General features: G+C 43.4%; 1 protein-coding gene across 8 annotated transcripts in view; it reads left to right on the forward strand.

Annotated features, from left to right (window-relative positions):
- The window catches only part of RABGAP1L (RAB GTPase activating protein 1 like), a 556714-nt gene that overhangs the window by 117072 nt on the left and 425310 nt on the right, over nucleotides 1–14332 (forward strand). For all 8 annotated transcript variants that reach the window (XM_007061167.4, XM_027823604.3, XM_043521568.1 and 5 more), the window contains exons 9-10: nucleotides 3717–3819; nucleotides 5119–5285. In XM_007061167.4, coding sequence (XP_007061229.2) covers nucleotides 3717–3819; nucleotides 5119–5285 — 270 coding nt within the window. The remainder of the gene's footprint in view (nucleotides 1–3716; nucleotides 3820–5118; nucleotides 5286–14332) is intronic.

The raw sequence follows: 14332 nt of genomic DNA on the forward strand, positions 1-14332 counted from the left end.
CAGTGGAATCGTACCCATTTATAAGAAGGGCTAAATTTTGCACTTGGATTTTAACTAAACCATTGAGGAAAAAGGTACTAAAACCATGTGTAGATTGTCTAAAGTAGTTGCTTAAGACAAAGAGTTGCCTATTGAAGGTTGTCTTTTTGTGCAGGTTTCACTGTATTAGGACGTCACAACCTGTACCCATCAGTTGCTTTTAACGGTGGAGGAGTTTGCGTGGTGAGCTGACACTTATTGTTAGAAGTAGGCATACAAGCCAAAATTTTCAAATATGGGTAATTAAAATCAGGTACCTACATTCATACTTGGACATCTAAATAAGTGACCTGACTTTCTAGATACTTAGAAACATTCAGCCCCTCATTTGCTTCATTACAACTTAAAATTTTGGCCATTGCTCTTAACTACTAGTTGACCTTTTTCAATTTTTAACTTTTCTATTGTACACTCTATAGCAAGTTGTAAGTTAAATACAAGTTAATAGTTTATGTAATTTAATTTTTTGAGTTTTGATTAGTGTTCTACAATATTGAAATCTCAACATATTCTAGAAGTGCTTAACTTGAACTGGTTAGGAGTTGCGCATCAGTACAATAACCTTGATTTACTTCCAGTCCTTTTATGTCCCTCTGGTTTCCTGTGTAAGGTGAGAAAATGGTTGATCAGGACAAGCTGATCCTTGTGTGTTTCATAGCAAGCAATTAATGTTGATGGCATTAAATTGTTTAAGGATGTCCTTCTAGCAGTCAAGACACAAGAATCCTCGATCCTGACTAAATACCCCTCTTTTTCCAAAGTGTGAGTTGTCAGCATGAAAGATAATTCCTGAAGACTTCATGGTAAATTAATTTTTAGGAGTGAGGAGGACATTCCTTTTCTTTTTCATGGGAAAAGTAATCTTCCTCAAATGAGATTTGACTCAAGTTGAAAATTTCCAGTGGTGCTTTGAAGATGTCAAAGCATTCTATGTTGTCTCATATCAGCAAGTCAAAAAGACATGTCAGTGCAGTGAAAGACACTCCAGAATGTTGGCACATCTCAGGGGTTTGGCTTTGGCTCTGGCTCAGATGTTGAGGATATATTTTACTCCCTGTGAAGATCAGAGTAATGCACCCTGATGTGATCTCTACCACCTGTTGTCTTCACTGACATCTAAAACCCTCAGTCACTTTAAAGAATTCTTCTTCCTGTCCTACTGCAGCATGTTTTTTTTCCTAATGAGATTCCTGCTACAACCATTTTTTCCCCACTTTTTTAAAAAAGTCATTCTGATGACAGCAAGGGACTAAATGATACTAGCTTGAGCCAAACACAGAGTGTGCAAATAATGGGCACACTTGCAGAATCACAGAAATGTGTAGGGCTGGAAGGGACCTCAGGAGGACATCCAGTCCATTGCCCTGTGCTGAGGCACAATTATATATACCTAAACTATCCCCAACTTATCACCATCCTTTGTTATAAAAACCTTTTACATATTTGATTACTTATAGTGTCCCCCCTCAGCCTTCTCCAGACATATCTCTGCTAGTGCATCTCAGTATTGACATGAACAAATCTGCTTTTCCAGTTGTATCCTTTGATTAGGAAATGGAACAACAAATTGTAATAAACTTTGTGTTTGCTTTGTAATGTAGACAAATGTTTACTGAAACAGGTCTAAAAAACGTATTTTAATATGTCATCTTAACAAGGATTTGAATCCAGGTCTCCAGAAATAAAACCCATTGCATTAAACTGCTGCATCACATAATCTTAGTTTATTTGCTTAAGTATAACAAATATTCTGAAAAGTCCTTTTTCTGTTTATTTGGAGAATTCAGCAGTAGAACTGGGTGAATCATGGATTTTTCAATTCTCTGACAATTCCAAAAAAAGATGTTTTGATTCAGGTGGAAATGAAAACAATTAAAAAAAAAAAATTGTAGTGAATTAAAAAGTCAGAAAAAAATTCGAGCTGGATCAAGTCAAACATTTTGTTCAGCCCAACCCAATGTCTTTCATTTCAGTTCTGATATTTTAACACAAACAGAGGAAGACTAGATTCACAAACGGTAGGGATGAGGGTGTGCTCATTTCTTCCTTATAACTTTTAGTCCAGTGGTTAGGATAGTCTTCTGGGGATGTAGCAGACCAGGGTTCAATTCCCCCTACGGCCTGAAGTGGGAGAGGTAATTTCAACTTGAGTCTCCCACATTGCAGGAGAGTGCCTTAGCCATGGGGCTGTGGAATATTTTCATGTGAATCTCTCGCTCTCTCCATTGTTGTTCATAGTGGCAATTTTTAGTCATCCATGATTGCAATGAATAATCACTGGGCCAGGGAAAGTATGTGAGAGTGACTCTATAGCCAGCTTTTTAGGGCATCCACCTAGGATGCTGGAGGCCCAAGTTCAAGTCCCTGCTCCACAAAGGGTGAAGTTGAACCTAGGTTTTCTACATTCCAGGATGTAGAATGTCTGCCCCAGTGGGTTATAAAAAGGGCACCACCATCAGCTTGACAAATTGAAAGGTTTTGACAATGTCAAACCAAACCATTTTGATTGGAAAAAATCAGAATGTTTTGGAAACCTTCTGTTTGGTTGAAACTATTCGGCAGACTCAAAGTGACTTTGCAGATAGTTTCCGGTTGCCTGAAAGTGTTGTTTTTTTTCTCTTCAGTGAATAAATTATTCACTCAGCTTTATTGAGCACCTCAGATTAATTACCCAGCACCCTGACAAATTTGAGGTAGGATGGAAGATACCTCTCTCCTCAAGATCCGTGGGGAGGCCATTCTGCAAGGCCCTCCTTGATCTGAGCAATGAAGGGATGTTCTAAAACAAGGAGAGGGCTTCAAGAGACTGGTGTGTGTGCATATACGACTACAGACTTGGCAATAGCCTCTACACGTAACTCTGTGTTCAGACTTATTTCTCCCAAGATTATGAATTTTTTTAGAAATGGGAGACACTGCATGGAATTGTCTTTTAGTGCAACTTGGAGACATTAACAGAGATTTTAGTGCATGCATGTACGTCGGGGGGGGGGGCGGGGTGGTGGTGGGAGGGGGCTATTCTGGATGCATCTGCATGTTGTTCTGACATTTCCCCCTAAAGTTAAGGTTTAATTTTCAAAGAAATCTACTTCAATGGTGGCACATACAAATCTACCAGCCAGCAGCAAACACCAAAGCAGGTGCAATGGGTACAGCTGCACCGTGAGAGATTTCTGCCTCCCCTTTCTCCTGGAAGTTTGGATGTTGATGGGTTCCTCAGAGAGTTTCCCTAGTTTTCACTCTGAATGCTTTCTCCCCTGTGCTGATTGGCTTTTTTATTCCTATACAGTCAGTTTTCCTGACCCTGTCCTCCATGTCTGTTTCCCTGCCTTCCCCTCATCACTCCCTTCCTTGTCTCTTCTCCCTTCATTTGTTTGTCTATTCCCCCACTCCAAAACAGTAAAACATAAAGCCAGAAACACGCTCCCCCAAATTAAAATACTAACAAAAATAATTCAACTAAATGAAAATAAATGAAATGTTTGCAAGCTATCATGTTGTTCTCTTTGCTTGTATGTTCTATCCCTTTTCAACTTTGTCTATCTTCACTGTTTAGATTTGAAGCTCTTTGAAGCAGGGGATTATCTCACTGTACAATTCCTAGCACAACTGGGCCCCCGATATTGGTTGTATGTAGGTGCCACTATAATGCATATAATACATGTGTTTATTCTTAGGAGTCCATGGGAAAGAGCTGTGATGGGAGAGCGTATGTTATTACTGGAATGTGGAATCCCAATGCACCTACTTTTGTAGTACTTAATGAGGAAACACCTAAAGGTAAATGATTTTTTTAACAATGCTGTTTTGCTTGCTTAGTAATTACTTAATATGGTAAAGAATACTTAACCTTGTTTAATAAATGTTTTCTGTCTTTGTCTCTTTGAGACCATGCTGTGTACTTCAGTTTAATGTTAACATCATGGTAACCCCAAAGGCCTTGGTCAGTATCACAACCTGACTGTGCGAGGAACTGTATAAACACATATAACATAAAGAATTGTTCATACTGGCATGTGCTCTTGCTGCGAGGTCAGAATCCTGTAGAAGAGCTGTGTGTGAGGTCACAGGCGTGTTCCCCTGGGGATCAGAATTTTCAATCCCAGGGGTACTTAGGAGCCATTTCCTCACTGCGCCTAGTTACTGTTTTACTGCTTGGTTGAATCTGGGACTCCTATCCTTTTTTTAAACTTGATTTTAGCCTTAAAGTAGTATTGACTCCGAGCACAGCATACTTTTCCTTATTCTTGAATTTCTTTTTAGTGTCTTTTAAAATGTTATATACAGTAGTTTGTTACTTCTAGCGTAGTGTAGACTTGGCTCTTGCTGTGCAGCTTCACCCTATTTCCAATTCATGACTTGATTGTGTTCTTTCCATTTGTGGTCTGATCACATAACTATCCCAGGTGAGTGCATTTGTTATTGCCTGAGGCTCTGTTTCATATCCCTGATGACTAAAAACGAACACTTCTTTTAAAAGCTGTGTTTCCTGCAACAGTAAAATCAAGTACTTAAGGGGTCTTATTTGTAACTTATAAGGCCTAGGCATCATTCATCCATTTTGTATCCGAGTGCCAATGGGGCTTGGGACAAATGCAGGATGATGTAGGGGATGCCTTGACACCGAGTATCTGGCTTCTAAGACAGCTCACTCCTTCAGCATTAGATGATACCTTCAGATTTGTGACCTGACCCAGTGTAATTTTCCAGTCATTTGACCTCAGACCATGGTTCTGGTCCGCAGTTTCTTCATTCCTTCCCCCTCCTCACGCCATATGGGACGTTTTGCCTCCATTCTTGCAAATGCTTACTTGTGTGAGAGAACTACCAGAATTATGTGCTATTAAAGGAGACTATCCCATTGGCTATTGTGCATTTCATTCTATGTGGATATACAAGATCTAAAACAGAAATGAAATATGTGCTGCAGAATCAATAGATGGATTTAATAGGAAGGGATTTGGACCTAAATAGGCATCTGTTTCTGTGGGGTTTTTTTATACTAATCAGTACCTTGAGAAATTGACTCTTTTTGAGACTGACTGCTTTTGTGAATGTGAATTTATTTTTGCGTTCCAGATAAACGTGTGTACATGACTGTGGCAGTGGATATGGTGGTCACTGAAGTGGTAGAGCCAGTCCGCTTTTTGCTGGAGACTGTTGTTCGTGTGTACCCAGCTAATGAGCGTTTCTGGTATTTCAGCAGAAAAACCTTCACAGAAAATTTCTACATGAAGCTAAAACAGGTACAGCAGTGTTTTCTAATAAGAATAAAATTGCCTTTCTTTAGAAAAAATTGACTTTCTGAGCATTAGTCGACCTTTTCTAATTATTTGTTTCTGTAGATGTTTCCAAGGCCCCTGATAGTGGCACAGAGCCGGCTCTAGCTCTAACAGACTAAGCAATTGCTTAGGGCCTCAAGCAGCTCAAGAGGGCCCCCATTCACATTTTGTATTGTTGAGAGGAGGGAGGGGAGAACAATATTCCTGCTTAGGATCCCCAATGGGCTAGCACCACCTCTGTAATGGTGATAGAGTATAACAATTAAAAATGAAGAAAAGTCAATCCTTTGAAAGTCTTAATTTTATCATGTTATAATTTATCTAGTTTTATTTATACACACACACACACACACACACACACACACACACACACACACACACACACAAAATAAATAAATAAAACTAATTAATTTGTTTCGGTAAAATGTGTTGGAGTTCACAGGTGCAACTTGGTTACAAATGCACTTTGCCTAATCTCAAATATTCCTTTTCATGCTAGTTAATGAAAGGGCCATTATTCATCTCTAGGCATTTGAGTTTGTATTCCCTGACATTACACATTTTATAAATGCTTAAATTGGAAGCTTCCTATCTAGTTCTAAATTGCTTACTGATGCAATGGTAAACTTCTACGTATATTTATAATAATGTAGCTCTAACATTAAAGCAACCAAGGCATCTTTATATATTTAAATATCAACAGCTCACTCTACTACTGTAGTTCATTACAGCATCATCAGGGCTCTACCAAATTGACAGTCCATGTTGGTTAATTTCACAATATTGTTAACTCTAGGGGTCTTGACCCAAAAAGGAGTTGGGGGAGGGGGTCGCAAGGTTATTGTAGGGAGGGTTGTGGTACTGCTACCCTTAGTTTTGTGCTGTTGCTGGCGACAGCGGTGCCTTCAGAGCTGGGCAGCTGGAGCGTGTCGGCTGGGCGCCCAGCTCTGAAGGCAGTATCCCACCAGCAGCAGTGCAGGAGTAAGGGTGGCAATGCCATACTATGCCTTCATTACTTCTGCGCTGCTGCCTTCAGAGCTGGTTGGCCAGAGAGTGGCAGCTGCTGACCAAGGATCCAGCTCTGAAGGCAGCAGCGCAGATGTAAGGGTGGCAATACCATACCATGCCATCATTACTTCTGCGCTGCTGCTGGTGGCAGCTCTGTCTTCAGAGCTGGACTCCTGGCCAGCAGTGGTGAATTTATCTAATTCTTTTTGAACCCAGTCCCCTGGCAATGAGTTCCACAGGTTGAATGGGTGTTAGGTGAAATAGTATTTCCTTATGTTTGTTTTTAAACTTTGTTCATATTAGTTTCACTGGGTGACCCCTAGTTCTTGAGTTAGGAAAGTTATTTATCCCTTCACATATTCACTTTCTCCACACCATTCATGTTTTTATAGTCATATCTTTTCTAAATTGAACGGGCCTAAGCTTTTTAATCTCTCCTTATATGGAAGCTGCTTCATATCCCAAATCATTTTCGTTTCCCTTCTCTGTACTACTTCCAATTCTAATATATTCCTTTGAGATCGCACCACCAGAACTGCATGCAGTATTCAAGGGCGTTCCATGGATTTATGTAGTGGCACTATGATATTCACTGTTTTATTATCTATCCTTTTCTTAATGGTTCTAACATTCTGTTAGGTTTTTTGACTGCCACTGCACATTGAGTGGATGTTTTCATAAAACTATCTGCAGTGTCTCCACGATCTTTCTTGAGTGATAACTGATCCCATCATTTTGTGTGTATATTTGGGATTATTTTTTCCAATGTACCTTACTTTGCACTTATCAACATGGAGTTTTATCTGCCATTTTGTTGTCCCATCACCCAGTTCAGTGATCTTTTTGTAACTCTGCAGTCAGCTTTGGACTTAATTATCTTAAATAATTTTGTGTTATCTGCAGACTTTGCCGTCTCACTCTTTACCCCTTTTTCCAGATCATTTATGACGAATATGTTGAACAGCACAGGTCTCAGTACAGATCCTTGGGAACCCCACTATTTATCTTGCTTCATAATGAAAACTGACCATTTATTCATCTTGTAACCAAGATTCGTAAAACTACCTTCCCTCTTATCCCAGGACTACTTAATTTGCTTTAGAGCTTTTGGTGAGGGACCTTGTAAAAGGCTTTCTGAAAGTCCAAATACACTATATCCACTGGATCTTGCTTGTCCAAGTGTTTGCTCACACCCTCAGAGAATTGTAATAGATTGGTGAGTGATGATTTCCGTTTACAAAAGCCATGTTGACTCTTCCCCAACATATTGTGTTCATCAGTGTGTTTGTTTGAAACTATAGTAAAAAACAAAATTATCAATGTGCCTGGTATTGAAGTTCAGTGTCCTGGCCCATAGTTGCCATGATCTACTCTGGAGCCTTTTAAAAAAATTATTGTTATGTTAGCCATTCCCCTGTCATCTGGTATGGAGGCTAATTTAAATGCTAGGTTACATACCACTCTTAGTAGTTCTGCAATTTCATATTTGAATTCCTTCATAACTCTTGGGTGAATACCATCTGGTCCTGCTGAGTTATTACCATTTAACTGATCATGTTGTTCCAAAACCTCCTCTACTGACACCTCAATCTGGGACAGTGCCTCATATTTGTCACCTAACAAGAATGGCTTGGGTGTGGGAATCTTCCTCACATCCTCTTCAGAGAAGACTGATGCAAAGAATTAATTTAGCTTCTCTGCAATGGCCTTGTTTTCCTTGAGTGCTGATTCATCACATGGGTCGTCCAGTGGCCCTATGGATTGTTTGGTAGTCTTCCTGCTTCTGATGTGCTTAATTTTTTTTAAGTTTGTCTTTCGCTAATTAATCTTCGAATTCTTTTTTGGTCTGCCTAATTATACTTTTATACTTGATTTACCAGAGTTTGTGATTCCAGGGAGAACTGGAAGTCCTGGCACAGTCATGGAATTATGATGTGATTGGAATAACAGAGACTTGGTGGGATAACTCACATGACTGGAGTACTGTCATGGATGGATATAAAATGTTCAGGCAGGACAGAAAAGGTGGGGGAGTTGCATTGTATGTAAGGGAGCAGTATGACTGCTCAGAGCTCAAGTATGAAACTGCAGAAAAACCTGAGAGTCTCTGGATTAAGTTTAGAAGTGGAAGCAACAAGGGTGGTGTCGTGGTGGGAGTCTGCTATAGACCACCGGACCAGGGGGATGAGGCGGACGAGGCTTTCTTCCGGCAACTCACGGAAGTTACTAGATCGCAGGCCCTGGTTCTCATGGGAGACTTCAATCACCCTGATATCTGCTGGGAGAGCAATACAGCGGTGCACAGACAATCCAGGAAGTTTTTGGCAAGTGTAGGGGACAATTTCCTGGTGCAAGTGCTGGAGGAACCAACTAGAGGCAGAGCTCTTCTTGACCTGCTGCTCACAAACTGGGAAGAATTAGTAGGGGAAGCAAAAGTGGATGGGAACCTGGGAGGCAGTGACCATGAGATGGTCGAGTTCAGGATCCTGACACAGGGAAGAAAGGAGAGCAGCAGAATACTGATCCTGGACTTCAGAAAAGCAGACTTTGACTCCCTCCGGGAACTGATGGGCAGGATCCCCTGGGAGAATAACATGAGGGGGAAAGGAGTCCAGGAAAGCTGGCTGTATTTTTAAAGAATCCTTATTGAGGTTACAGGGACAAACCATCCCGATGTGTAGAAAGAATAGTAAATATGGCAGGCGACCAGCTTGGCTTAACAGTGAAATCCTTGCTGATCTTAAACACAAAAAAAGAAGCTTACAAGAAGTGGAAGATTGGACAAATGACTAGGGAAGAGTATAAAAATATTGCTTGGGCATGCAGGAGTGAAATCAGGAAGGCCAAATCACACGTGGAGTTGCAGCTAGCAAGAGATGTTAAGAGTAACAAGAAGGGTTCCTTCAGGTATGTTAGCAACAAGAAGAAAGCCAAGGAAAGTGTGGGCCCGTTACTGAATGAGGGAGGCAACCTAGTGGGAGAGGATGTGGAAAAAGCTAATGTACTGAATGCTTTTTTTGCCTCTTGCCTTCATGAACAAGGTCAGCTCCCAGACTACTTCACTGGGCAGCACAGCATGGGGAGGAGGTGACCGGCCCTCTGTGGAGAAAGAAAGTGGTTCGGGACTATTTAGAAAAGCTGGACAAGCACAAGTCGATGGGGCCGGATGCGCTGCATCCAAGAGTGCTAAAGGAGTTGGCGGATGTGATTGCAGAGCCATTGGCCATGATCTTTGAAAACTCATGGCGATCGGGGGAGGTCCCAGACGACTGGAAAAAGGCTAATGTAGTGCCCATCTTTAAAAAAGAGAAGGAGGAGGATCCTGGGAACTACAGGCCAGTCATCCTCACCTCAGTCCCTCGAAAAATCATGGAGCAGGTCCTCAAAGAATCAATTCTAAAGCACTTAGAGGAGAGGAAAGTGATCAGGAACAGTCAGCATGGATTCACCAAGGGCAAGTCATGCCTGACTAATCTAATTGCCTTCTATGACGAGATAACTGGCTCTATGGATGAAGGGAAAGCAGTGGACGTGTTGTTCCTTGACTTCAGCAAAGCTTTTGACACGGTCTCCCACGGTATTCTTGTCAGCAAGTTAAAGAAGTATGGGCTGGAGGAATGGACTATAAGGTGGATAGAAAGCTGGCTAGATTGTCAGGCTCAACAGGTAGTGATCAATGGCTCCATGTCTAGTTGGCAGCCGGTATCAAGTGGAGTGCCCCAAGGGTCGGTCCTCGGGCTGGTTTTGTTCAATATCTTCATAAATGATCTGGAGGATGGTGTGGATTGCACCCTCAGCAAGTTTGCAGATGACACTAAACTGGGAGGAGAGGTAGTCCCTGGGGGACTAACATGAAGGGGAAGGGAGTCCAGGAGAGCTGGCTGTATTTCAAGGAATCCCTGTTGAGGTTACAGGGACAAACCATCCCGATGAGTCGAAAGAATAGTAAATATGGCAGGCGACCAGCTTGGCTTAATGGTGAAATCCTAGCGGATCTTAAACATAAAAAAGAAGCTTACAAGAAGTGGAAGGTTGGACATATGACCAGGGAAGAGTATAAAAATATTGCTCGGGCATGTAGGAAAGATATCAGGAGGGCCAAATCGCACCTGGAGCTGCAGCTAGCAAGAGATGTCAAGAGTAACAAGAAGGGTTTCTTCAGGTATGTTGGCAACAAGAAGAAAGCCAAGGAAAGTGTGGGCCCCTTACTGAATGAGGGAGGCAACCTAGTGAGAGAGGATGTGGAAAAAGCTAATGTACTCAATGCTTTTTTTGCCTCTGTTTTCACTAACAAGGTCAGCTCCCAGACTGCTGCACTGGGCATCACAAAATGGGGAAGAGATGGCCAGCCCTCTGTGGAGATAGAGGTGGTTAGGGACTATTTAGAAAAGCTGGACGTGCACAAGTCCATGGGGCCGGACGAGTTGCATCCGAGAGTGCTGAAGGAATTGGCTGCTGTGATTGCAGAGCCCTTGGCCATTATCTTTGAAAACTCGTGGCGAACGGGGGAAGTCCCGGATGACTGGAAAAAGGCTAATGTAGTGCCAATCTTTAAAAAAGGGAAGAAGGAGGATCCTGGGAACTACAGGCCAGTCAGCCTCACCTCAGTCCCTGGAAAAATCATGGAGCAGGTCCTCAAAGAATCAATCCTGAAGCACTTACATGAGAGGAAAGTGATCAGGAACAGTCAGCATGGATTCACCAAGGGAAGGTCATGCCTGACTAATCTAATCGCCTTTTATGATGAGATTACTGGTTCTGTGGATGAAGGGAAAGCAGTGGATGTATTGTTTCTTGACTTTAGCAAAGCTTTTGACACGGTCTCCCACAGTATTCTTGTCAGCAAGTTAAGGAAGTATGGGCTGGATGAATGCACTATAAGGTGGGTAGAAAGCTGGCTAGATTGTCGGGCTCAACGGGTAGTGATCAATGGCTCCATGTCTAGTTGGCAGCCGGTGTCAAGTGGAGTGCCCCAGGGGTCGGTCCTGGGGCCGGTTTTGTTCAATATCTTCATAAATGATCTGGAGGATGGTGTGGATTGCACTCTCAGCAAATTTGCGGATGATACTAAACTGGGAGGAGTGGTAGATACGCTGGAGGGGAGGGATAGGATACAGAAGGACCTAGACAAATTGGAGGTTTGGGCCAAAAGAAATCTGATGAGGTTCAATAAGGATAAGTGCAGGGTCCTGCACTTAGGATGGAAGAATCCAATGCACCGCTACAGACTAGGGACCGAATGGCTAGGCAGCAGTTCTGCGGAAAAGGACCTAGGGGTGACAGTGGACGAGAAGCTGGATATGAGTCAGCAGTGTGCCCTTGTTGCCAAGAAGGCCAATGGCATTTTGGGATGTATAAGTAGGGGCATAGCGAGCAGATCGAGGGACGTGATCGTTCCCCTCTATTCGACACTGGTGAGGCCTCATCTGGAGTACTGTGTCCAGTTTTGGGCCCCACACTACAAGAAGGATGTGGATAAATTGGAGAGAGTCCAGCGAAGGGCAACAAAAATGATTAGGGGTCTAGAGCACATGACTTATGAGGAGAGGCTGAGGGAACTGGGATTGTTTAGTCTGCAGAAGAGAAGAATGAGGGGGGATTTGATAGCTGCTTTCAACTACCTGAAAGGGGGTTCCAAAGAGGATGGCTCTAGACTGTTCTCAATGGTAGCAGATGACAGAACGAGGAGTAATGGTCTCAAGTTGCAATGGGGGAGGTTTAGATTGGATATTAGGAAAAACTTTTTCACTAAGAGGGTGGTGAAACACTGGAATGCGTTACCTAGGGAGGTGGTAGAATCTCCTTCCTTAGAGGTTTTTAAGGTCAGGCTTGACAAAGCCCTGGCTGGGATGATTTAACTGGGACTTGGTCCTGCTTCGAGCAGGGGGTTGGACTAGATGACCTTCTGGGGTCCCTTCCAACCCTGATAGTCTATGATTCTATGATTCTATATGCTGGAGGGTAGGGATAGGGTACAGAGGGCCCTAGACAAATTAGAGGGTTGGGCCAAAAGAAATCTGATGAGCTTCAACAAGGACAAGTGCAGAATCCTGCACTTAGGACGGAAGAATCCCATGCACTGCTACAGACTAGGGACCGAATGGTTCGGCAGCGGTTCTGCAGAAAAGGACCTAGGGGTTACAGTGGACAAGAAGCTGGATATGAGTCAACAGTGTGTTGTTGTTGCCAAGAAGGCCAATGGCATTTTGGGCTGTATAGTAGGCGCATTGCCAGCAGATCGAGGGACGTGATCGTTCCCCTCTTTTCGACATTGGTGAGGCCTCATCTGAAGTACTGTGTCCAGTTTTGGGCCCCACACTACAAGAAGGATGTGGAAAAATTGGAAAAAGTCCAGCGGAGGGCAACAAAAATGATTAGGGGTCTGGAGCACATGACTTATGAGGAGAGGCTGAGGGAACTGGGATTGTTTAGTCTGCGGAAGAGAAGAATGAGGGGGGATTTGATAGCTGCTTTCAACTACCTGAAAGGGGGTTCCAAAGAGGATGGATCTAGACTGTTCTCAGTGGTAGCTGATGACGGAAGGAGGAGTAATGGTCTCAAGTTGCAGTGGGGGAGGTTTAGGTTGGATATTAGGAAAAACTTTTTCACTAGGAGGGTGGTAAAGCACTGGAATGCGTTACCTAGGGAAGTGGTGGAATCTCCTTCCTGAGAAGTTTTTAAGGTCAGGCTTGACAAATCCCTGGCTGGGATGATTTAACTGGGGATTGGTCCTGCTTTGACCAGGGGGTTGGACTAGATGACCTCCTGAGGTCCCTTCCAACCCTGATACTCTATGATTCTATGATCTGACTTCCAATTTTTAAAGGATGCATTTCTACCTCTAATTGTGTCTTTTACTCTGCTGTCTAGCCATGGTGGCATTTTTGTGCTGCTCTTACTGTTTTTTTTTATATTGGGGCGGGGCAGTATACGTTTAATTAGAACCTTTACTATGGTGTTTTCAAAAAGTTTCCATGCACCTTGCAGGCACTTCACTGTGTGGCACCCACCTCTCGCGAGCTCCTGCTTCTGTTTGGGTGTGTCTGTGGTCTTTAAACCAGTCCCAGCCTTGGTATTGGGCTGTACCCCCAGGGCTTCCTCCCTGAAGGCAATGGTTTTGCCCTTTTAGTCTGTTCTGCCCCCTAGTTCTCCAGCTGGACTTCCTGACACTTCAGTCCCCTTCTGGGGGTTTAAAACTGTCCAATTGTAGGCCCTTCCCCAGTGGCCTATGGTGGAACCCAGGTCCACCAACTACTCTGAGTCCCATTCCAGGGACCCTAAGAATAGCAGCCACGCTCCACTGTGTCCGTTCAGTAAAACTGCATTCAGTTTCCTGGGACGCTTCCCCACAGCCCCAGCCTTCCCTGACACCTTACTCTTAGCTCAGGGTCCTTCAAAGTTCAGGCCCAGCAGCCAGCCAGGAGTCCTTCCTCGCTCCCCCAGTCCTTACTAGCACCGAGTTGTCTGTTGAGCTGCATTTCCCTTTGGGCAGTCAGGAGTACCAGCTGCACTCTTCTAGCTCCAGCAAGGAACTGCCCCCCCGCCCCCCAGCTCTTTTTTATTGGGCTCTCCTGGTCTCTGATTGGCTGCTTCCCCTGGAGCCACTCTCGCCCGCTTGGAGGACCTCTCTACCTCTCTTTACTGGGACAAGTGTGTCAGGACCCTGAGGCTTCCAGCAAGGGGCCTCAGATCCTAGTCCACTCGGTCACACTGTTCCGTTTAGATTCCTTGTTTTGGTGGTATTTTCCTTTTTGAAAGTAAATGTGACTGTTGTGGGTTAGTTTGGTATTTTCTCTCCTGTAAGGATGTTAATTTCAATTCTTTTATGGTCACTATTATTAAGCGGTTCAGTTATATTAATCTCTTGGACCAGACCCTGTGCTCCACTGAAGACTAAATCAAGAACTGATGCTCCCCTTGTGGGTTCCAGGGAAACAGCTTCAAAAGGCAGTTGTGATGGGATCCCCGGGGTGCAGCCTGAGACTGTGGGACCTCTGTGCCCT

This window comes from Chelonia mydas, chromosome 8, assembly GCF_015237465.2.
Source record: "Chelonia mydas isolate rCheMyd1 chromosome 8, rCheMyd1.pri.v2, whole genome shotgun sequence".
NCBI classification, from domain to species: Eukaryota; Metazoa; Chordata; order Testudines; family Cheloniidae; genus Chelonia; species Chelonia mydas.